Here is a 26,024-nt window from a genome sequence, read left to right as displayed (position 1 = left end):
TCAGGTAAGTTTTGTTACATTCAGCAGAGGAAGAATTATTTGCAAGGAAAATCAGTCTGGCCGCTGCATGCAAAATTGATCACAGCGGGTTAAGTCTATTTAGGGGAACACCAGTAAGGAGGAAATTGCAGTAGTCAATGTGGGAGATGATAAGTGCATGAATTAAAGTTTTTGCAGTGTCTTGTGTAAGGTATGTGCATATTCTGGAAATGTTTTTTAGATGTATTTAACATGATTTAACAAAGATCACGCCTAGGCAGGGGGCTTGTGACGTGGGATTATGGTCATGTTGTCAACAGAAATTGAGATGTCAGGTAGAGAATTTCTGTTGGTGGGTGGGAATATTATTAACTCCATTTCTGAAAGATTGAGTTTGAGTTGGCGAGAGGACATCCAAGATAAAGAGGCAGAAAGACATTCAGTAATGTGGGACAACACAGATGGCGAGAGATCAGGAGAGGATAGATAGATTTGAGCATCATCCACATAGAGATGATCCTGAAATCAAAAGGAGTTTATTAGTTTTCCATGAGAAGTGAAATAGATAGAGAAAAGCAGAGGACCTAGCACTGAGCCTTGTGGTACTCCAACTGATAAAGGAAGCGGAGCAGAGGTTGATCCAGAGAATTTAACACTGAAAGAGCGATTAGAAAAGTAGGATGAGAACCGGGATAAGACAGTGTCTTGAAAACCTAGGAATTGTAGCATTTGTATGAGAAGAGAGTGGTCAACAGTGCAGAATGCAGCAGAGAGATCCAGGAGAATTAGAAGAGAGTAATCACCTTTAATTTTAGCTGTGATCAGATCATTGACAACCTTAGTCATTGCAGTCTCTTTGGAATGTTGAGAGTGAAAGCCAGACTGAAGAGGATCCAATAGGTTGTTTGCGGAATGGAAGCGTGTGAGGCGAGTGTAGGCAAGTCTCTCTAGAAGCTTGGCTGGGCATGGGAGCTAAGAGATGGGACGGTAATTTGCAAGACAGTTTGGGTCAGAATTTAGTTTTTTTCAGAATAGGAGCAATCACTGCATGCTTGTATAATGACGGGAAGCTACCAGTAGAGAGAGAGAGATTACAGATTTTAATTAGAGGTGGAATGAGCACAGAAGACAGGGATCTACCAATTTGTGAGGGTATGGGATCAAAAGGACAGGAGGCAGAGTAGAAGGATAAGAAGAGAGTAGATACTTCATCTTCATTTGTGGGATCAAATGAAGAGAGAGTGTCAGAGGGTGCTGTGAAGGAATCAAGCTGATTGCTAGTCGAGGAAGATGATGCTATTTCTAGTCTGATCTTATAAATCTTGTCGTTGAAGTAGGGAGCTAATAGTAGTCAGAGGGTTTGGGGTGGGGGTTGAAAAGAGATTTAAATGTGTTAAACAGGCATTTGGGGTTTGAAGCCTGAGCATAAATGAGAGATTGGTAGTATGTCAGTGTCCAGTGCATTTTTGATAGGAGTGGTAGATAGCAGTATATGTGAAGAAATGATTAGAGATATGAGATTTACGCCAGTAACGTTCTGCTTTACTGGAAAGATTTTGAAGAATTCGTGTTACTTTAGTGTGCCACAGCTCATATCAAAGTCGACGTGTAGTATGAAGAGTCGCTGGAACAACTTGATCAAGGGCTGTTGCTGGGGTATTGTGAAAATGAGATACTGTCATACCAAAGAAGGCGAATGTAGAAATAGGGGAGAGAAGGTGTTGGGAAAAAGGTGGAAAACTGATGAAATTAATAGCGATAAGATTTCTGTGGGTATGAGGAGAGTGTTAAGAAAATCAGAAACAGAGCATAGTCTAGAGAAAACAAGATCAAGGCAATGGCCATCCCGATGAGTAGAGGATTCAACCCACTAGGAGAGGTCGAGGGAGAGAGTAGTTTGGAAGCAGCATTGAAACGTGGATTAGCAATTGGGATGTTGAAATCACCCAGGATGATGGTGGGTATGTCAGAAAATAAGAAGTGAGGGAGCCATGTAGAGAGATCCTCAATAAATTGTTGGTACACTCCATGGGGAGGAGATAGAGCACAGCAACACGCAGAAAGAATGGATTCAAAGTCCGAATAGCATGTACTTCAAAAGATGTGAACGTAAGTGATGGGACATTTTGTAGAACTGTGAATGTACACTGTGGGGAGAGAAGTAATCCAACCCCACCTCCTTGTCTGCCTCCAGGTCAGGTCTGGAAGTGTGGGTGAAATGGAGGCCACCATGTGAAATGGCTGCAGGTTAGGCAGTGTCTGAGCCATGTTTCAGTTACTGCCAAAAGGTTGAGGTTGTTTGAGAGGAAGAGGTCGTGTATGGAGGTAAGTTTGTTACAAAGGGCACATTTAAAGGACTTTGGAAGAGAAGGGAGACAGGCGATATGTTTGAGGTTTGCTGGATTTCGGTAGTGTTCTGATATTTGGCTGTGGGAGGAGTGTGTAGGACCTGGACTAAGTATATGTTATCAGATAATAGAAGAAGCAGAGCAAGAGAAAGATAGGTAAGAGAACTGTAAAATGAGTGTCCTTTTATGTTCTGGCAAGAGGAGGAGGCTGTTCCAGTTAGAGAAAATAAATAGGACAAAAGGTCTAGGGGTGTTAACTTAGTGTTAACTAGGGGTGAGTGGAGTAATGTAGGGACAATGTTGACAAATGTTTGTGTTGCAGGAAGGGTGAAGAATGATATAGTCCTAAAGATAATGCCATGAAACAGAGTAATAAAAGCAATTTGTTAAACATTGTGATTTTAGAGTAAAAAGCCACAAAGTTAAAAAAGTTTAAAGAAATACCTATTTGCAATGTTCAGTGAAGTAGTGCAAAAATAGGCTGCAGCAGGTGTAGCTTATGCCTGGATTTCTTCAGATGTTGTCCAATGTTATCCAGCTGTGTTGTATAACTGCATTTCCAAACAATTTGTGAGAAAACCCACTGAGTGTAGAAAGGCCCAAACACGTCACACCCCAGACACGTTTCCCCTTAGTCTAAATGTAAGATATAGTGAGGCTGATTTCAGAATACACTACATCTGTGATAATTGGTCAACTACTCAGAGGCAAGGGGAAATAAAAAAACAAAAGCAACTATTTGTACTATTAGGCTAGAGAAGGCCAGATACCTATCATATATTAGGCATCAATAAAACACTCGGTCAACATAGAATAAAAAAATAAATAACAAATTACTGTTACATACTTTAAAACACATAGATGCACAGCTGAGAAATACAAATGAATGAGCTTCAGATTAGTAGAGGATGAGATAAGTAGTACTTGATGAACATACTTAGTGTAGAAAAGCCCAAACACGTCACAGCACATTTCAAGCACCAAGCACGGCTACACCCCTTTCATCCCTTTTTCCATCAAGCCATGCTCTCTTTCACAGACGGAAATGGGACTGTCCCATATGGACTAATGACAGGCCCAAGTGTAAAGTTATAATTCTAAAAATTAACCTTGCTTTCTACTACTTTATATCCACAGCTGAACTATAACTTTGCACTTTAAACCATTTCATTGATTTTTTTATTTTATTTATGTTTTTTTGCTATACGCTAAATTATTATGCAGATTTAAATAATGAATGGCATCAGCTTATACTGTCCTAATTTTTTTTCATTCAGTTTTTTCATTAATTATCATTTACTATGTACACATGCACAATAGTAATACATGAGAAGTTATAGGTCTATTTTCTTCTTCATTAATATTGCTAGTTTGCAATGCTTGTTTTTTTTTTTTTAATAAATGTTTTTATTTTCACTTTTTGAAGTTAGTGTATGGGATACCCATGCTCAGACTACCCACCATTCCAAAATCTCTGGTGAGCCCCTCTGCCCATGGGCCACCATGGTCCACCCTCCACAGTGCTGGTGGAAAACTCGGCACTAGGGAAGCATGGCAGGAACAGGGAGAACCGGGACGCCGGGACAGAAACACTGCTGCTTCTGTTTTGGAGGCCTAGGACCTCCTCTAACTGTCCCATATTGTACTAGTAGCTGTTGGGTTCCACCAATGTAGCCACAGTGAAAACCAGCGTTATTCAGTGAGGTCAGTCTGACAGTGAGCTTCAGTCTGATTCGCTGACAGACAGTCCCTGTACTACTGCAGAGCTTAGTCTGCTGCTTATATGGAAGTGGTGTTGGGGAATAAATAATTTACTACAAGAGGGAAACGTGTTAAAAGACTGAGGGGGACATGTGTTACTATAGCGGTGAGGAAGGGCAAATGTGTTACAAGGGAAGGGCATTGCTCACTCCCTATGTGACATGACCACACCCAATACATGGAATAGCTACACCCTTCTTTCCTCATGGGGACAACATGGGATTGCCAAACTTCTTTGTGGAAGAGCTCACTGCTACTCAGCATTGGACCCGGCCTCTTGAGGGGAACTGAACAATTTGCCCCATGCCGAGTAACACTGGGCCCCCCAGTACACCAGGCCGATGGGTACCAGGGACAAAATCTTAACATGTAGTGCATCTGTGCATGTTTTAACAGTGTTGAGTGGTATGGCTTAATGACAGAGAGGTTCCTCATTCCCTGTAAATTCTATATTTAGTATTCTTGTATTGTAATATTATACATGTTAAAATGAGTAAAGTCTTACTGCAGCACATTAAACTGAGTACTAGCTCCCAATTTGGCCTCGGAGAAAAGCTATGTATCCCTGCTTCAAAGTCAGAGCTAAGCCGACAGACAGTCTCTCCCACAGCTCAAACAGACGCATCCCTGTCCACTGCCAATTTGGAGAATAGTTGGAGACAATTAGCTACTTCACTTATTAGAGGGTTAACCCTCGTAGTACACACTTGTTTCACTGCAAATGATAGTATGCACTGTCATCCAAGAACATGCTGGCACTTCTGTGCTTGCACAACATATTCATTTTCCCCTATTTATTTTATAAGGCAACAGGAGGGGCCCAGTGCTATTCAGCATTGGACTTTTGTACAGTTCTCTGCCCCAGAGGACCAGACCCAATGCTGAGTAGCACAATGGAAGGGTATAAAGCCAGATGTTTTACATCTTGTTTTACCATGCAGTCTGGCCTAAACCACATATGGCTTGACCTAAACGGCAAGCGGTTTAGGGGTTTGCAAACCGCAACACATCAAATGCAGTTTGAGTTTTCAGCCTCCAAAACTGTGTCCGATGTGTGGTGTTTTGCAAACCACATAAAAAAAAATCACCTTTTAGTAAATCTAACCCTAAATTAACATGTATCATGAACAATGCATTTTGTCTTGTATAATCAATGAAACAAGTTTAACTATATTTAATACTACAGGGCATATAAAAATGCATTTTGAAAATACCTTTTGATAATGACTTTCTGTTGGGGAATGTGATTATAACATTTCATCATCATCATCATCATCATTTATATAGTGCCACTAATTCCGCAGCGCTGTACAGAGAACTTGTTCACATCAGTCCCTGCCACATTGGAGCTTACAGTCTAAATTTCCTAACACACACACACAGACAGACTGAGAGAGAGACTAGGGGCTAGATTTACTAAACTGCGGGTTTGAAGAAGTGGAGATGTTGCCTATAGCAACCTATCAGATTCTAGCTTTCATTTTGTAGAATGCACTAAATAAATGACAGCTAGAATCTGATTGGTTGCTATAGGCAACATCTCCACTTTTTTAAACCCGTTGTTTAGTAAATATACCCCTAGGGGTCAATTTGATAGCAGCCAATTAACCTACCAGTATGTTTTTGGAGTGTGGGCGGAAACCGGAGCACCCAGAGGAAACCTACGCAAATACGGGGAGAACATACAAACTCCACACAGATAAGGTTATGGTCAGGAATTGAACTCATGACCCCAGTGCTGTGAGGCAGAAGTGCTAACCACTTAGCCACTGTGCTGCCCCTTTTAATTTTGAAACAAATTGGTGTGGGCCACTATTGCATGTAAAAGTACTTTTCATAACCTTTAGCCAGTAAGCCAGATTTGTCTACCTCAATTATACAAATTATTTGATTCCAAGAGCATAAAAGGGTGTAAAAATCAATTTGTGTGCATGGGCAGCACGGTGGTTGAGTGGTTAGCATTTCTGCCTCACAACACTGGGGTCATGAGTTCAATTCCCAACCATGGCCTTATCTGTGTGGAGTTTGTATGTTCTCCCCATGTTTGCGTGGGTTTCCTCTGGGTGCTCCGGTTTCCTCTGACATTCTAAAAACATACTAGTAGGTTAATTGGCTGCTATAAAAATTGACCCTAGTCTCTCTCTCTCTCTGTCTGTGTGTATGTTAGGGAATTTAGACTGTAGGCTCCAATGGGGCAGGGACTGATGTGAGTGAGTTCTCTGTACAGCGCTGCGGAGTTAGTGGCGCTATACAAATAGCTGATGATGATGATGATACCTGTGACAGACACTGTTCTGCCTTAAATTGTAAGCCCAATGTACACCCCACAATACAAAGTTTGCTACTAAAATGTCAAATCATGTAACGCACAACATAAGCACACAGGTTCATAGAGGAGCTTGGATTTAACGTCAGGTAGCTGAACGGTTTCACAGCATCTCACCTTTTGTTCCCATTGGTGTAGGACAATCATCTGGCACAGGCGGAAGAACTCTTGTGAAGTAGCTGACATTGGCATAGGCTTCCCAGCTAATGTAACCGTATGCTGAATTATAGGTTGGAGGACTGGGTATCAAATTAGAGCGCACTAAAATAAAGAGATTACAGTTTCATTAACAGTTACTCTGCAACGTGCAGAGCGTGTTGCCCCAACATCATATGCTCTTATATGTACCTGTAAGCATATTATACAACCCCCAGAGTGCTGTATGCACCCATAGTCTCCACTTCCACGTTCTCCAGTGTACAGTTTCCTATAGTACAGAATGCAACCCAACTTCCAGTGCCAGTACACAGCAGACCCCAGCCTCTAGTACAGAGTCATTCAGTCTTCTGGTTAGACCCTGTCCCTCAGAGTTCAGTACAAAGACACCAAGGGGTCAATGTATCAAGCTGAGAGTTTTCCGGCGGGTTTGAAAAGTGGAGATGTTGCCTATAGCAACCAATCAGATTCTAGCTGTCATTTTATAGAATGTACTACATAAATGATAGCTAGAACCTGATTGGTGTTTCAAACCCGCCTGAAATCTCTCAGCTTGATACATTTACCCCCAAGTCTACAATATATAGCTACCTAGTGTACAGCTCCCTAGAGTCAAAGATACAGTTCTCTTATGTCCAGAATGCAGCTTTGGCAAAAGTAGTTGTCTGCGATAGTTAATAGTTCATATAGTACATGACATTTGTCATAAAATCTGTTCCAGAAGCAGTATTGAAAAAAGGTGATCTTACCTGTTAGAACTAGCTTTACAATTGTATCACGGATAAAAGTTTCATTTATTATATCCCAAAACCATTTAAACCGTGTCAGGATGTAGTGATAAAATGTAGGACTTGGACGAAGGAATTCACGAACTCTAGTCCAAAATTCAGCTGCAAATAAAACAATCAATGAATACATCTAGATGTGTTTATAGCTACAGTTAAAGTTTCATCAGAAGTACCGTGAAAAGGGGGTGAGTTGTAATGTTAGTGCTTTAGAGGGCAGCATGTGATTGGTTGACAGCAGCTCACAGCTAACAACATGCTGCTCTCTATGGCAATGAACAAAATTTTCCCTTTTTTAAACTTTCGCCTTCAAAAGCAGTGATCTGTGTTTACAGAAGTGAGGGTGTTTGAGGGGCATGCCTTTAGTTGGGGTACAAGCTTTTGAAGCATATATGTTTAAAACATACAGATTTCACAAGATATAGATTATAACTCTGTAATTAGAGACAAGCATAAAAATCAAAATGTCCACCATTAACAGCTAACATATGAAATAAAATAAATAAAATATAGCTTTTATTATCTTACACATAAAACATGTTTTAATAATTGAAAGTAAATATTCCAAAATAAAATAAGTCAGAGTTCAGTGGGCAGGTATTTTAATGCATACTTTAACAATGAAGGAACTTAATGGGACCGAACCTAAAAACCATCAGTGATTCAATATAGTATTCTATAACTATATGGTATATTCACGACTCTGAGAATTATATATGGTAATATTCTACAGTGGAGAGTGTCTGGATAAATGGCTGACAACTCTCCCGGAATGTCCGGGAGACTCCCGCATTTTGCAAGAGTCTCACGGACTCCCGGGAGAGTGTGGCAATCTCCCGCATCTGGCAGAATTCTGCCCACTTCCTAGTGAAGTGGGCAGAATTAGGTCCAAAATGCCGTGATTCACCGGGAATCCCGGTGCTTGCCAAAATGACATGAATTTTGGAGCCCTGCCCCCATCACGCCCACCTCCCCTGGCAGGCTCCCGGAAGCCAACTTCAGCAAGTTGGCAAGTATGCACTTAACTAATGTAGCAGAAACTTTGTCAGTGTCTTAAATTATACTGAGAAGAAGAGTGTGAACTTTTTTGTATTAGTATATTTTCTACAATCGCCAATGCCCTGCAGTTATTTGAGTTGCGTAATTTATACACACACACGCACACACACATATATATATATATATATATATATATATATATACATATATATATATATATATATATATATATATATATATACAAGTTAACCCGTGCATGATACTCATGCATTCTAGTCAAATCAAGATACTTAAGGTCTTAAAAAGGTTCTTGTCATGCATTTGGGCCTAGCCCAGGCCTCCTCAGGGGAAGATTGTTAGTTCCCGACGCAAGCGGCCTTTTTAATGTGTGTTCATGAGGTAAAATTACCTCACGAAAATGAGTTTGACCCCTTAACTCATAAATTTAGCCTTTACTACCCCTCCCACGGGGGGAAGGGGGGATGATGGAAGTTAACTGACTTGACTATTCTATTTTTTTTGTCAAATAATGTCAGTATACCAAATTTCAGGTCAATTGGATGAGCCCTTTCTGAGAAAATAGTTTTTTCCACACACACTAACGCACGCCTCTACACATGTGTGTTCATGAGGTAAAATTACCTCACGAAAATGAGTTTGAGCCCTACCAAATTTCAGCCCTTTTTGAATTTTTTTTCCCACACACACTAAGAATTTAGTAGGTCAGTGTATAACTCTGCCCAGCAGGTTGCGCTGCAACTTGTTTTTTTTTTTTTTCACACACACACACAGACGCCACTAAGCATTTATATATTGGATATATATATATATATATATATATATATATATATATATATATATACATACATACACTCTATCCACAATTCTATGTCCATGTATAAATTATCCATATGATCATTTAATAAATATAAGTGCTTTGGATTATAGTATAATTACAAGCTGTAAAGCAATTTCACTCTAGAGCTACCACTAAACTATTCTCAGTGGCATATATTGCTCTTTACTCAATATAACTTGTAATCTTTCAGATTTGCTTCATATGAATTAAATATCGCTTATAAGTAACTTCATCTATAATATTTAAGGGGTATTATACAATAAGTATTGTTATCAATGAGTGTGGATGGTTCCTTATCCATTTTAATAGTGAGAGTGTACAACAGCTTTAAATGCTGTTTTTATAGTAAAAGTTTCCTATTTGTCAATGTAACAAACAACTCCCATGTAATGTACATGCACTTTGCACTTAAATGTGTAGGTAAAAAAATGCTTTTCAAATGTAAAAAATATGTGTAGCTTGGAAGATTATTTATATAAGAGATACTGAATGTCAGGGGAGTATTTCTAAGAGACTCTCAGTAGCTTAAGATCTTGTGAAACACATTTGCGGTTTACTCTTCTGGGGGTTTTATTACATCAGGATGGAAATGTTCAGTAAAACAAAACACTTTCAATGCCAAAAATGTTACAGGGTTACACAGGTATGACTTCCTTACAAAAAAAAAAAAGTGTAGAAATGTTATAAAAACGAAGCGCATTCTATTGAAAGAAAACTGTTCAGGCTTAAACTTTATTGTTGTTATATCTAATATTTTGGAACGGAAGGTATGCCTTTTAAGCAACTCGCACACCCTGCTCTACAGAGTTGTTTTAACTGTGCTCTGTCCAAAGTTGCAGCACCACTCAAGAATTTATATTTGATTACAGTCTTACAGGAAACAACTGTTGGATATGATAAAGACATTTGTCTCATAGCTTACGGATAGAGCAGTTTCTTCCATAATACCCAGTCCGAGTGCAGTCACATTCATATTTGTCCAAATCAAACCTCACGCACACGCCTTTGTGCAGGCATGGGAAGTAGCAGCATGGATTCACTAAAATGAAAAGAATGCCAAATTAATTTAAATGAAATTAAAATTTTTATATTTCAAAAACATTTTTCAAAACATTTATGTATAGTAATTATATCCATACACTCTTGTGATCTGTTCATTAGCGCTCGTGCAAGACACTGTAATCGTGTTGTTAAAACACTTCCTGATACAGGAGTACTACTATAGCAGAGTTAAAGGCCCCTTAGGCTCTGGAAAAGTGGGATCAGGCTATAACTGGTTTGCAAAATCAGCTATGTGTTTTCCATTACATGTAGTAATATTATCTGCCTAAAATTGACTATTGACAAAGATCATGCAAAATTCGTGTTTCAAAGGACCAGACCTTTGCATTGTCAAAAGAAGAACAGGGCATCATGTAAATAAATTAAAATAGTAAATGTCAAAATAGCAGCTTAGTCACAGAAACAAACCAAAACAAGTGGATTATGGGCCAGAATAGTTCAAAAATACTAGTGAGTGATTACATGACCAATTAGAAAATAAATTACACTATGTTTGAGAAGAAAAATCTATAAAATACACATATGAATACACTCAGGCCCAACACTTTCAGCAGTTGCCTAGGGCACTGGTACTTGGGGAGATGCTAGTGAGATGGCCATCGGGCATTAAGTTGCTGACTTTATGTAATTCCATGCTGCCAGCGGCTGCAGTGCTCAATTAAAGTAACTTCAAAAGCTACCGGCCCTGCACAGCTGTTAGTTACCCGGCCATCCTGAGTCCTGACTTTCATCTAGGGGAAGCAGTAGCGCCACTCCAAGCCACATAATCTCTGCCTCTGGTGGAAGAGAAGATGCCATCTATAATGGCCTGCAGTACCAGTCAGGCACTCTCTCCCCAGCTGACATCCATATGGAAGAAGGTACGTGCAGAGGGTGGCAATTGGGATGGGCAGCTGGGTTATTAATTAATAGTAGGGTGACATTTCACTGATCAAGAAAAAAGGTTTTGTTTATAAATGACTCCACTTGGAAAGATTAATCTTACTGTGTAAATGGGATTATCAGGTTTTGACAGTTGATGTTGTGGCAAAGTCATCAACCGCATTTCTAAATATTGTGTTTTGCAATGCTGAAATATGCACAAAGGATTTGGGAGATTAACGTAGTGATGTTTCTTGGAGTCTTTGCAACAACAACTTTATCAAAAAGATTACAATAATTTCTTTTCTCAGCATTTAGACTATTTTTGCAAGGGGTTAATCATTTAATTGTGGGTGGGCACTATATATTGATTAGTGGGGACTATTTTTGTGATGGTGAGGACTATTTAATATATTAGTGGCATCATGGTGGAGCCTATTAATTTAAGGTGGGGTGATGGGATTATAAATTTATACTGCTTGGATGCTTTGGGGGTGAGTTTGGAGTGGAGTGAAGGAGGGCTATTTATTAAACCTGAATACTAATTATTTAATGTTGGTGCTGCCTGGGATGGAAGTAGGTAAATTTATTTAACGTGAGTTCTATTAACTTAATGTCAGGGCTCATTGGAGGGAGGGAGGGGTGCCTATTAATAAACATTGTTGTTGTTGATTTAACAATGGGACTGGTTGTGGGGAGAGAGGCCCAGCGGGTTCACACATTATTAAACTTTCCAAATTTCATCTAGGTATCCTTTTTCCAAACAGGGTCCTAACATTCCAAAATCCAGACAATGATCTACTGAGCTTAAGACACCAGCAGCAGGTAGTGAAAGCTTCAAGAACACATAGGAGACACCAGGACAGCCTGCCAACTGTCCTGGCTCTGGTGGAGCAGTTCCCGTTATAGGCGACTGTCCCGCTCAATCAGGACTTTGACCCCACTGCAAGGTCAATAGGGAGGTAAGTCCCACTTCATACCTCTGCTCATAGAGGGTGAGCAGTGTGCACCTGACAGTAATGCGCGCAGCATTGCCCATGTATTTTTAGGAGATTGGAAGTGGTTGGAGAGCAGTTTAGCACTGTCTAAAATTATAGCCACTCCCTTGCATAATGATCATGGAATGGCACAGAAACTCCTCTCTTGAAAATCTGCATTAATAAATGCAGAATTTGTATTTATTTACAAAGTCAAATGTGTGTGATAGATTCAATAGAAGGTATTGGAGAGAGAAGGAGCGGTAGTGTGAATTGTTGCCTAGGGCGCTGAGAAAACTTGCACTGGCCATAAATACACTATCACACACAGAACTTGAGTTGAGCAAAATAACACGGTCCCTTACAATTATGAACACTAAAGTGTAATATGGAAGGAATTCTGCTACAAATATGCCAAAGACAAATGATCTGCAATCAAATACAATTCAATTATGTTAACATAACAGCATTTCCTGTTACAACAGCTGCTGGAATCAGCTGTAGACTCACAGTAGTACAACTCACATGCACACATTTTAGTCTACCAGACTAATCTTTGCAAAAAGTATCTTTATTTAGCACATTATTGCTGGTAAGAGTAATATGTCACTTAAGTAAATGAAACTATTAGCTACAAAACCACAGTTCAGTTGCACATTATTTGCTATGCAATAACTTTCATCCTAATAAATCTGTTTGTCCAAAGCCGTACACATATATACAGATTTTTGCTTACAGGACAAGAGTAATAGGTTAAAAAAACAAACTCTAGTAATCAAATTATAATTTCTAAATATTTACATTCTTCACTCCAGCTAGCAGAAGTATTTCTCATTTGATTCCCTCCATTACTTCTGTGTATGGTGTTTACAAATTATTAAACACCAATGGGCTGATTCCACCACAATGTTCTAAACCCTAAATACCTTAAAATAATGACTCACATAATCAACCTGAAATAAACCACACGGACACAGTAATAATTTTTGGCGAACTAAGGTCACAGTTTATTAATTAGTTAGAAATTGTAGAAACAGGTGGCAACGAAAGCGGATGCAGACAGGCTACCAGTCAAAACGAACTTTATCAGAATACTTTATCAAATACCACGGCGCAAACCTTATGGCATCAGAAAGACTCCGCCCTCTCTGGCCTCACAGGTACGCTTACTAAAACGATACCCAGGGCAAAGGTGACTCTTTAAAGAGACCAGATGGAAGGGAGGATGACTCCAACCAAACTAACTGCGCCCTGTATTAACCACTGCCTGCCCCACTTTCCTGCCTACTGTGCCTCAACTGAATGCAGAAAGCAAAGAATGGTTACAACAAATCAGACCTACTACATAAACCACATATAACATAAAAAAGGGATGGGAGGGCAGGCGTTCCACGAGTAGAAAGGAGGAGCAACACCTTTTCACACAGGATTATCAGCACGTCTCCAGACTCCACCCCAGCCACCACATTGGCCATGAAATACTTTTAACCCTTTAGGGTAAACAATCAGTGTGCCTAACACAAGCAAGGTCCTCGCTTTTCCACAGAGCTGGTGCTATTTAACATTGTATACTGTTGAGAATACCTAGCTCAATAGTTCTTAAACCAAAAAAATGGATCCACATGCCATTTGCTATGGGTTCCTTTATCTTATTTAAAAGGTGAAATTTGAAATCCCATGCAGATTTTTGTTTGTTTTTAAAGCAACAAACTTAATTTTTTCATGTTCTCACCACAACTGAAAAGGTGTTACTTAGCTGGAAGCATTTGGTGTCAGATCTAAAGCTCCTTTCTGAGGTGAGTGCAACTTGATCTTTGTCTTAGAGCCAGTCAATCAGGAAACTCTTCAGTGGTCACATGATGGCAGGGAGAGTGGCTATGAAGCACATGTGAAGAAGAGTTTCAAAGCCTCTCTGATCACTACATCATATTTCATATAACTGTGGATGCCAAATTAGTCACATGACACTAAGCAAACTAAATCATTAATAGCAGCTTGAAGAAACTAGTAAAAACAACTTAACATGTGTCTTCTTACAGGTAACCCCAATCATTTACATTGAAAATACACATTTTTATCATGTGTTTTTGAGCTGCAATTTTATATGCAATAAATGTATTCGAATGAATCTCAAACATAGTTGCCAACTTTCTGGCTCCCCCTCCCCATTTAGAAGATCTCTGTGGGAAGGTCAAGTGGGTAGTGCAGAGGGGGGTGTAATGCTACAAATTGCATCATACAACCCCTCTCCTCCAGTAGTTGAAATGCCACAATTGCATCATCGTGCTGCAGGGGCGATTTGTAATGTATCTCTTCATTGCGGTCCTTGTCCTGCCTACTTCACTAGCAAGTGGCCAAGGTGCAAGAGCCTGGGAGAGGCACCCAGAATTTAGGAGTCATAATAGAGACATAATTAAAACAGCAAAAAAAACCAAAAACATTGCTAATAGTGTACAAATGAATGTAATCAAATTGGACCTCGTTTACAACATACAGAGATTTACCTACATAGTCCAGCCATTGTACTTCAAAGCGTATGTCTACTCTACTGTCTTTGGAGACGTCTTTGTAAACTAATTCTAATGAAAATTCTTTTCATTACTTTAAACTATTAGGTTTTCTAAAATACTGCTCAGTTAAGTCTTCTTTATGGCTTAAGTTAATCTTGACAGTAGGGGACATTGGGACTGTGTTTATTAGATCTGACACTTTTTATGTTTGACGTCTTTCTTTTACATTGATCAAAGTGCTCCTTAAAATGTACTTCTCCCATTGAAAATGGTTGTATTATGTTTTGGAAAGCAATGGACGCTCCTTAAAATGTGTAATCTCCACCCCTTTATCCCATATCAATAATCTCATTTTTTAAATCTCCTTTTTATCCTGCTCCACAAGACTAGGGGGTATATTTACTAAACTGAGGATTTGAAAGAATGAAGATGTTGCCTATAGCAACTAATCAGATTCTAGTTATCATGTATGTAGTAAATTCTACAAATTGACAGCTAGAATCTGATTGGTTGCTTATAGACAACATCTCCACAAGTTTGCAGTTGTAATTTGAACTTCTGAAAAGACAGTTGCTTAAAGATAAATGCTTTTGGGGTGTTTTTTTTTCTTTTTAGCAGTGTACACATATCAGTATCTCATTTCGGATGTTTTTGCAATTGGTAATCTAACGTAAGACATTTAAAATTGGATTAGAGTTAAGCATGTATGCAAATTAATAAAATCTGCTTTCGAACTGTAAAATGTATAAATATTTATACATATATATATATATATATATATATATATATATATATATATATATATAGACATGCATAATTTTTTCAACAAATTGTATTACAGTTTTATAGTATACACATCATAGATAGATAGATACCTCTGGGAAACAAGATTTACCACCTTCAAATATTTTCCTATTCTGAAATTTTAGTGGAAAGAACATACTCCCTAGTTTCTATTTCCCAGACAGACAATTAATACAATTTAATCTTCTGGCAGTTGCCCAGGCTTTCAGCAAAAGATTAACTTACCGAACTGGGATTGCTGCCCAGAATAGTGTAAATATATATTACATACCTACTGTGATGTTGTGCAGACCAGAAAGTGGTATTTGTAAAGAAGAAATGGAAAGTGCTGCTTTTTGGCTGTATGTGATAATCCCAGCATACTATGTACAAGACATTGAAATGGAAACCACATTGTACAGTACCCAGGTTGTGACAGAGAACAAAATAGCAGGAACATCAGTAATTAAAAACATGGCACAGGAGCAAAGTGGCTTTCAGAGCAATGAAGTGCTATCCAAACGAAGGGTAACTTTTTGTTATAGATGTCAACTTTAGTGATAGTCTCCATACTTTATAAAACAATCATTACTTATTTTAATGTTTCCATTGAGCATATATTTACAGGGAAGCCCTTAACAAACTAGCAATCTTTTGCAAGGACAATTTAATTATTTAGATACAAATCCCCCTTTTGTTCTAAAATGTGCCTCTGCTGAATCTGATGATGATCAAAAGTGTCTGTTTGGCCCTAAATGTACATCTCTGTATTAGAGTTTACCCTACTCACACTGGTGCACCCTCACAACTGTCCCAATCTTTACTCTGAGCCACACTCGCTCCTCTTATCTCAGCTGTGCCGTTGTCTCATTAGATCGGAAGCTCTCTCATGAGCAGGGCTCTCTCTATCCTTTATTTTCATGTCAGCATTTGATTTGTCTACCTTTCATGTCCATGAGTTATGTACTCTCTGTCTTCCCCAGTATTTGAAAAGATCGTACAGGGTTCCGGAGAGTGGTCTATTCTTCGTGGAGCCCGGGAGAACATCTTGAAAGTCTAGAGTCTCCCGGACATTCTGGGAGAGTAGGCAAGTATGGTGTAAAATTCTGGGAAGTGTAAAATGGGGAACTAGTCCAAAAACACACAAAATTTAAAGTTAAATGAGAAAAAACATCTGAATTTGCAACTGACCACATTGGTTTATTGTGTTAGATAGTTTGTTCCAACTTGTAAAACAGTTACACATGGTGGAGTTTCCGTAAAAAAAACCCACAACATGATAAATATCCCAAAATGTATACATGCGATAGTTTTATTTTGTTGGGGTGAAGTTTTACTATTACTCACAAAGGCATTTCCGTTACTAAAAGCCACAGATGAACATCACAAGGGGTCCATCATAGATACCTGATGGATAAATATGTGCATTTGCACATAAAAAAAAAAAGGTTGGAATCCACAATTTTTTCCAGTAGTTAAATATCCCCATTTTAGGTTCTATAATGTAATGTTGTCACATGCTCTTATAATTACAAAAAAAAAAAATCAATAGTTAAATATTAAACCAAAAAGTTAAGTGAATATACCATACATGCCAACTCTCCCGGAAAGTCCGGGAGACTCCCGAAATTCGGGTCAGTCTCCCGGGCAAGCTGGCATTTCTCCCGCACCTCAATCTCACACAGAGAATCGCGTCATTTGACGCGATTCTCTGTGAATCACGCCATTTTGGAGGGCGGGAGGGGGCGGGGCAAGGCAATCGCGTCATTTTGGCCCCGCGACGCAAATTACGGTTTCACGGGGGGCGGGGCCAAAATGGCGCGATTGGCCTCGCCCCGCCCCCTCAAGGAAACAAGTTTCCGGGAGTTGGTAAGTATGGAATATACATATATAGCAAACAAAGACCAAACCAAGTTAGTACACATATTTGGTATTCCTATTAACTTTAGAAGTAGCAGAATTCATTGTGGGGTTAAATTTACCATATGAATATAACACAGGATGGAATCATGACATGGTTCAACTTTTTATTATTTCTGCTAATTTGAGGTATATGATCCACATATAATAAAAATATATTTATTTCAATATGCTACCATATTAAAGCGCTATAACAGAATAAATAACAATTACTACTGCTGAAACTAGCACCAGTAACAAACTAGGGGGTATATTTACTAAACTGCAGGTTTGAAAAAGTAGAGATGTTGCCTATAGCAACCAATCTGATTCTAGTTATCATTTATTTAGTACATTTTAAAAAATGACAGCTAGAATCTGATTGGTTGCTATAGGCATCATCTAGACTTTTTCAAACCCGCAGTTTAGCAAATATATCCCTAGATGTGCAATTGACACAGACCAGTGGCATTGAAAGAGTAATAAGCAAATACAAAAAAATATTTTATAGGACGATGACCATAATTGCATGCTCTTATGTTTGTTGAGGACAAACCTTTCAGACCCACCTTGGAACATTAAGTTGACCTGAATCAGGTAATAGTTTAGAAACTGGAAACCTGGATAAAAGAATCTCTGAAAGAGGAGGGTACAATCCGCAACAGACTGCACACAAGTACAAGACTGTACGGAGAACTGTTTTTGGAGAAATATACAGTAACACAATGCTGTCATGTCATGTGGGAGACACTGATTTATCTCTTTTTACGTGTTTTGTGTGCAAGTGAAGGTAATAAAAAACAACTGCATAATAATTGGCTGGTTATAAAAAAAAAACTGTATAGTCAGTTAGTCGGGATGTGGGATGATGTTTTTCAAAAATATGGCTGCATCCGGTGATCTTTTTTTTTCTAAGAGATCATCATCATCATCTATTTAAATAGCGCCACTAAGGAGATGTTCTGTTATTCAACGAAAGGTTAGGCAGTGAGTACAGTTTACCATCCTCTATAACATATCAAAACATTTCGTTAGTCTTCAAATAAAATACAGCTTTCGTCCCCTATATAGTCTTCAGTTAAGAGAATACATAAATTGATTATGTTAACACTTCCCAATTTATATTAACCCGTATTATTTAGTAAAGTAATTGGTAGTATCACTGATTAAAACATTTATATTGTTGTAGAGTTGTAACTTTCATACTCTTTACAGGTCATTACGTAAGAAATCATTTTACTACCATTTATCTTGTGTGAAATACCAGGCTGCAGCCGGTACTACATACTTTGCAATGTATGGAATGCATTTTGCAGATGACCAGACCTCTCCATAGATCATAGTAGATTCTTGTAGACCTTTAGTGGGTACTACATCCAAACATTAAAGAGGAGAGACATCTAAGCAAAGATATGTATATACTTAATATTTTAATTTATTTATGCAAGATGAAATATGCTGCTTGTGTGACTAGCAATCAAACTTTAGTGTTAGTTATTAATGAAAGCAATAAGGTATTGAATATGTGGCACATTGAGTAGTGTCTCCTCTGACTTTGGAAATGGTGGTAATAAATCACACAAATCACACATATAAGAAGTGGAAGTCAATAGTTTTTGCATCCAAGAGTGATAAGCATGCTTGAAGATTATGGTCATCTTTATTACCCAAAGCACAAAAGCACATTTATGGGGAAGATGAAATTATACAATACAGGGTGATTCAAAAGTCGCAGTACACCCTTTTATTTAAAAAACTCTACAGGAAATTGGGAAACCTGAATACTCCAGTAAGGTATGGGTGACGTGGTCTATCTTTTACAGTATGTACCAAACATGGCCACCATCTTGAAATCGGCCAATCGGCCCAATTCCTGCAGAGTTTTTGAAATAAAAGGGTGTACTGCGACTTTTGAATCACCCTGTATTTTCTAAACCTCAGTTGGTTGCTGCATAAAATTGCACTTTTTACTCAATTACATATCAAACTGTCTCTATTGTGTAAAAACTATTTTCTCATTTCTTAAATACTTATCTGCAAATGGGAGTCAGGATTTTTGAAGTCTGTATTTGAACTAATTCAGTAATTTCTTATCCCTTTGTTTTCATATCAACATTTATTCAGTATACTTTGTATGTTCCTCTTTTATGTATGGACGGTTTTCCCAAATGTCTGGTGCTGCAGAGCATTGTGGCACCCTACAAATTACCAACAATAATAATAATGTGCTCATAACATATTTGTTTCTAAAGTACAAGATATAGTTTATAGTCCTTCAATTCGAAAACATACTACAGCATACTTGTCAACTTTTGTGTGTTGACTTCCAGGGGGATCCTGGGGGTAGGTGGGTGTGTGGGGGCAGAGCTAGGTGAATCACGTCATTGTGGCTCCTTCCCCTAAAGGGCATCACCATTTTAGCCTATTACAACAGGCGGCGTTGCCACTATGATGCATGAGTCACATCAACAAGAAGTGGATAGGATCCAAGAGGTTGTCCTGCTCTCCCGGAAGTCCGGGAATCTCCCGCACATTCCAGGAGAGTAGGTAACTATGTATTACAGGTATTAACCAACATAACAATTTTTTAAGGGTTTCCTTAAAAATATAAAACCTCATTAAACAGAAAGTCTACAAATTACAAAACTCTACACTGCTCAAAACGTATTAACAACTAGTGATAAAGTGATAAAGCAAGAGGGTCTGTCATTGTTAAGAGTATATCTGCATTCAAGGAAAGTTTTAATTCTCCTGAGCCGGCTTGTATGCCTGTGATATAGTGGTTAATGTGGATCCTAGACGCCAGTGGCTCCATCAAGACAGCAAAAAGAAGAGGAGGACACGAGCAACCTTGCCTGGTGCCATTCTCAATAGAGAAAGGAACCAAGGCGGTACTGTTAGCAAGGGTGGCAGCAGAAGGTTTGTGGTACAATGCAGCAACATTGCACCAGAATCAACCTTGAAAGCCCATTTCTTTGAGAGTACATCTCATTAAGGGTCAATAAAACCTATTAAGGGCATTTCCAGCATCTAGAGACACCACCAGAGCGGAGGTAGAATATTTGTTAGCTGTAGAAACAAGTCTATCACCTGACTCATGTTGGCCGAGGCCTGGCAGCCCTGGATAAAGCCTACTTGATGTGAATGGACCAATGTGGGGATTAGAGGGGACAGTCTATTTGCTCACAGTTTAGCAAACAGCTTCAAATCAACATTTAAAAGTGACATAGGTCGGTAGCTATCACAGAGGCTAGGATCACGGCCATCCTTGGGAATGACAATGGTATTCACTTTGCTGATGTGTTTAGGACTGTAAGATATTGATGATTAAAAATATATATATTTGATACACCAAAACAAAATGCTGTCATTATTATTTAATTACTCAATAGTGATTTATTTATATTATATATCCTTCATTAGGAGTGTTTCTTTATCATGTACCAGGTTTAAAATATTTGCATGCAAATGCTAAGCATGAATCTTACAATAAACAGGTGATTCATATTAGGATTTGAAATGATAAAAAAGTTCTGTGCAATTTGTCATAAAACCTATTTTTAGTCAATGATGTACCCCAAGTCAGTCAACAGCCACAAGACCACCATCGCCTTGGCTTGGTCATACTGATCAGTGGGTATGAGGTTGTCCCAAAGTAGCTAGGAAAAGCCAGTGGATGGAGCACAATGCTTTGGTATTACAGCCTAATAACAAAATCTTAGCTACCAGTGAGAGTCCATGCTCAGGAATTTGATTTGGTAAACTGGCTCACCCAGTTTCTTTAGGTCACAGAGAAGCTGAGGTCAATCAACGCCATTTAGAGTAAACATAACCTGCTTGGTCTCACTGCTCCACATTTGAGGCAAGAATGAATGGGGCTACAGTTTCTGTTTCATCTTGGTCTGCAGTCAGCCCACACTGAAGGGACAGCCATACAGCAGCTGTGTTCCTTCACAGAAAGATTATTTGGCCATGGAGGCTGCTCAGCGCAAGCTGTACTTGATAGTGCTGGAATACAAGGAGACTGTATCCACACCAGCGCTCAGTCCACACAGGATGCTTGTAAGAGTCTTTTTATCAAGGGCATGAGGTGGTACCACTGGTGGCTTCCTCAAATCAACATCATTCTCCTCATTATCTTGTTCAAGTACAACACATTCATTTTCAGATCCACAATTGTCCCTCTCATCCTCTTGCACATTTCCAAGTCCAAAGTAGCATCCTCAATTTCTATGTGTAAATCAATATCATTACTACTCCTCCCCACATTTCCAAATGGTTGAGAAATTTATGAAGGAGGCTGCTCTATAATTACAGTGTCAGAATCTAAAACATCAGACTTAAATATAGCACTCATGGCTACCCCATAGTGGGTAGCCATGAGGGGGGGGGTTCCTAGTGCCTGGAAATCCCTCTCCAAGCCTGGGGCACTGTATAATTGAGGTGGCTGGACCCTGCCCCCGCTTCACACGGCTCTGCTTGAAAAGGGAGAGCTGCGTGCACCTAACAGTAGTGAACGCAGCACTGTCCATGTATATTATAGGGATAGGAAGAGTTGGAGAGCAGCCAAGCACTGTCTAAAATTATAGCCACTCCCCCAATCATGCAGGTCACGCCCATTGGCGGCGTGGTGTGGAAACCCCCTCTACAAATCCTGCGTTTTCCCCTGTACCCTTAGACTGTCCTCAGGATTCTGTGACTGCCCAAGTTATTCTTCAGCTTCAGTGTTCTTTTTATGCACTGATGTGACTATTTTGGAGGTGAAAGACCTACACTCTGAGCGAAAAGGTTGTGCATGGGAAGTTAAAGGAGATGCATGACCGTGTTGGGCACTCTGTTTTGCAATCAGCATTCTAGTACGTGGACAAGCAGTAGCAGGACCCCTACTAGCAAAAAGTGGGCTTGGTTTGAGCCTTTTCTCTGCACCGCAGGTGGTGTATGAAATGTTAACTATTTTTTTTTTTTTTTTTGGGAACAAATCACAACATCAGAAACATTTTCCTTACGTACATTAAGAGCTGATGTTTTATTTTTGACTAACATTGTTTGGATTTTGAGCATACTTTCCTACACATAAACTTTTTTACGAGTAGAGGTCAAAAAAGTACTACTATTGCCAGTACTGATACTGGGTTGCTCCGGATCTGTAGACTGATCCATTGTTGAGCAATGCTAGTTGAAGTTGGATCTACTTGTAGATGCCACCACACCAGGTGAACGGCCAATGAGATAGGGAAAGGGGGGAATATTACCTTACAATTCTTCCATCATTGCCCCACAATATAATCAAAACTTTAGACAATTGGTTCTTAAAAAACACCCTGTTTTTTGGCGATTACTAAAGATGTCACTGATACTGCCCCTCACACAGTTGCATTCAGCTTGAAATACTTGGGGATTTAAAAGCAAGAAATATATATTTTTTTTTGGGGGGGGGGGGGGAGGGGGGCGTGCTGCCCAGAGTCAAAGAACACCTTGATATTTGCCGATTACTAAAGATGTTTTTGATACTGCCCCTCACACAATTGCTTGCTTGCAGATTGAAACACTTTAAACACACTTACAGCATACAGCATCCCGCTTTTTCTACACTAAATAGTTGAGATGTCTATACTATATATACTTTAATATATAAGTACAACAACCAGTAGCCACCACCTCTCTACTCTTCACTCTCTTGACACCCAAATAATCAGCACACAATTCTAGCAAACTGACCTTTAACCCTCTCCAAGTGATCTTCTTAGCACAGAATAACAGCCAACCTCCTACCCACATGCTATTACTTCTAAATTGAATGATGAGAATAGGTGGGAGGGATATATATATATATATATATATATATATATATATATATATATATTGTAACAATCGGAGGCATTTAGCTGGCAATATGCAGAGAAAGCAGGGAAGTAGAGTAAAACATTTGTGCAGTAATGCACCTAGATTGAATGTAAAGACCTATGTATGAATAGCAATAGTTTAAATTTGGTTTAACTTACATGACTTGAAATCCTTCCTCTCAGCAAACAGACAGGGTGTGCCTGTTTGAATTACAGAGCCAGTGATGGGCGTTTCCTTTTAAAGAGAAGGTGGGTGTGTCACCTGTCCATCAAGCTAAGGCTGGGGGAGGAGTATCAGGTATAAAAGCTTGTTTATATCATTTGTGCACTGAGATCAATGTTGGGGAAGCTGGCTGGTCTTGAGAGAGCTGAGCTATGTCTAGCTAGCGTTTAGGGTCTCCAAGAAATGCTGTGAAATCTGTACGGTGTTAAAACATTTACCATCCTGACAATAAAACTACGTAAAATGGAAGAAGTTGTTCGCGTGTGCTTCCGCAGTTGCGGGCTTTTGCCACAATATATATAAACAAAATTTTGATTCAAAACTCCCAAATGAATGTGGCACGAGAAACGAGTCATGACTCAGTTTAACGCGGAACCCCAAAATTCGGTTCTGTCGGATTTCTCTGACTCTGAACCATTAATCTCTAGAGATATATAAGGAAGTCTAAAGGAAAAACATATTGTATGTTCTTTTCATATGAAATAGTGAGACAGCTTAAAGTCACAATTATAGCAGTTTCAATATAAATTACAAGGAATATTTTGCATAGTTCCATATTGCTAGCTCTAACCTTTACTGACAAAAAAGGTAAATGGTTAGGTTAGTGCAAGTACAGTTATCCAGACAATGTGCCTCTATATTGTAGCATCCTTAAATTGACAGAAAAGCAGCAATATATCCTTACTGCATTTCTGTAGTTATATGCTTTTATTACTTGTATATTGTGGAATGTTGATTGTAAAGCTGCTGCTGCCGTCATAAAGATCATCTTACAGTCGTGCCTTATGTTCATATGTGGGAGGCCTAATTCCAAATGAACCACTTTTCTGTTATGTAACTAGAAAATGTGCAGTTTAGCTATAACATAATCTTCTGTTAAAGAGATATTGTGGAAAATTTGTCTTGTCCTCCTCCCACTGACATTTAATTGGAGCATAAGCGGGTAGGGTATGAATTAGGGTATTCCAGCTTTCTCAATGATATATATATTATATATATATATATATATATTATATATATATATATAAACACATATATATATATATATATATATATATATATATATATATATATATATACATATATATATATATATACATATATATATATATATATATATATATATATATATATATATATATATACATATATATATATATATATATATATATATATATATATATACATATATATTCTCCTACCTTTATATATATATTTTTTACTTTTTAATTTTATATATATATATATATATATATATATATATATATATATATATAATTTTTTCCTTTTTTTTCCAGAGTGGTACTAGGAACAAACACTTTGCAATTTCAAGAAACTAGATACTTCTGTACTTTTAACCTGTATTCTGTGTCTGCCTCTTGCATAGGTGATCGGAATTTTATTCACAGAAAGCATACATGCAAGATCTTGTTCACGAAAACTAACCTAAAATGCATGCAGCCACTCAACTGAAATTCACTTTTGAGTTTCCATAACTACCATGGTGTGTAGTAAATTCTGATATTACCAATTTAACATACATGTCCCTTATTTTTGTATACCTGTCCATGACATTGCTCTGATTAAGGGGACTTCTAATATACAAGTTTATTAAATATAAATTAAAAAATATTTACAAGTGCTTATGTAAAAGTCTACATACCTTCCACAGACCTTGAAATGTGTTATATTGCTTTTACATGTGTTGCGCAGTTCAGTACAAAGTATTGTTACATAGATGCATGCAGTAGTTAAACAGTAAATTGAAAAAAAAGCAAAGTTTTATCATTTTTTTTTATCATTTCTAATTGAGTTAATACAGATCAAGTCAAACCAAATCACCCAGTTTGACAGTTGGCCAATTTAGCCTTAATCACCCCATAATAAATTATTGAAATTAGAGTTTTAGGTAGTATTATCTGTAAGGAAGGCTTCCGATCTGTTGCTGAATTCTGCTAGTGAATTTGTCATAACCGCCTTATCTGATAAGGGATTTCCACAGCTTGACTATCCTTACAGTTATGAAACCCTTTCAATGCTGATAGTGAAAACATCTATCTTACATTTGTAACTAATGACTCATTTTCCTCTGTATGGTCCTTTGTATGAAAAGCTAATTATTCAAATCTTTATTTTGACATTGCATATATTTATACATATTAAGAAGGTCACTTTCATATCTAGTTTTTCTACCTTTTAATTTAACCCTTCTATTCATTTTATGAATGAGCTAGCCTGCCTCGGAGTCCTCTTATGTTTGCATTTGTCCTTTTTACAGTGATTTGCCCAAAACTGTACCCCATATTCAAGATTGGGTCTAACTAGTGATTTACAGTGATTATGTTTGCATTGTCTGCATTTACACCTTTTTATGCATCCCAGATTTCTATTGCCTTTACAGCCAGTGCCTGGCACTGTGCTGCTACTTAGCTTTCTTCAACTAGTTTTTAAGTCACTTTCCATCTCTGTTTTCCCTAATTGTATTCGATTTAATGTGTAAGAACATAGTTATTACCATGACCTAGGTGTATAACCGTACATTTATCTACATTAAATTTCATCTGTAATTTCTAACCTTACTTTTTACACTGTGTACAAGATTATTAATAAAAAGATGAAAAAGCAGTGCCGAATACTGATCCTTTTAAAACAC

At 38.2% G+C, this 26,024-nt stretch overlaps 1 protein-coding gene across 2 annotated transcripts in view; it reads right to left on the bottom strand.

The window, feature by feature from the left end:
* The window catches only part of PTGS1 (prostaglandin-endoperoxide synthase 1), a 90,880-nt gene that overhangs the window by 41,552 nt on the left and 23,304 nt on the right, over positions 1 to 26,024 (bottom strand). For both annotated transcript variants that reach the window (XM_075184764.1, XM_075184763.1), the window contains 3 exons: positions 10,136 to 10,252; positions 7,320 to 7,460; positions 6,532 to 6,675 (listed from right to left, as the gene is read on the bottom strand). In XM_075184764.1, coding sequence (XP_075040865.1) covers positions 6,532 to 6,675; positions 7,320 to 7,460; positions 10,136 to 10,252 — 402 coding nt within the window. The remainder of the gene's footprint in view (positions 1 to 6,531; positions 6,676 to 7,319; positions 7,461 to 10,135; positions 10,253 to 26,024) is intronic.

The sequence above is a fragment of the Mixophyes fleayi genome, chromosome 9 (assembly GCF_038048845.1).
Source record: "Mixophyes fleayi isolate aMixFle1 chromosome 9, aMixFle1.hap1, whole genome shotgun sequence".
Taxonomy (NCBI): domain Eukaryota; kingdom Metazoa; phylum Chordata; class Amphibia; order Anura; family Limnodynastidae; genus Mixophyes; species Mixophyes fleayi.
Note: the sequence above shows the minus strand (reverse complement) of the source record. Positions and strands in the feature narration are given on the sequence as shown.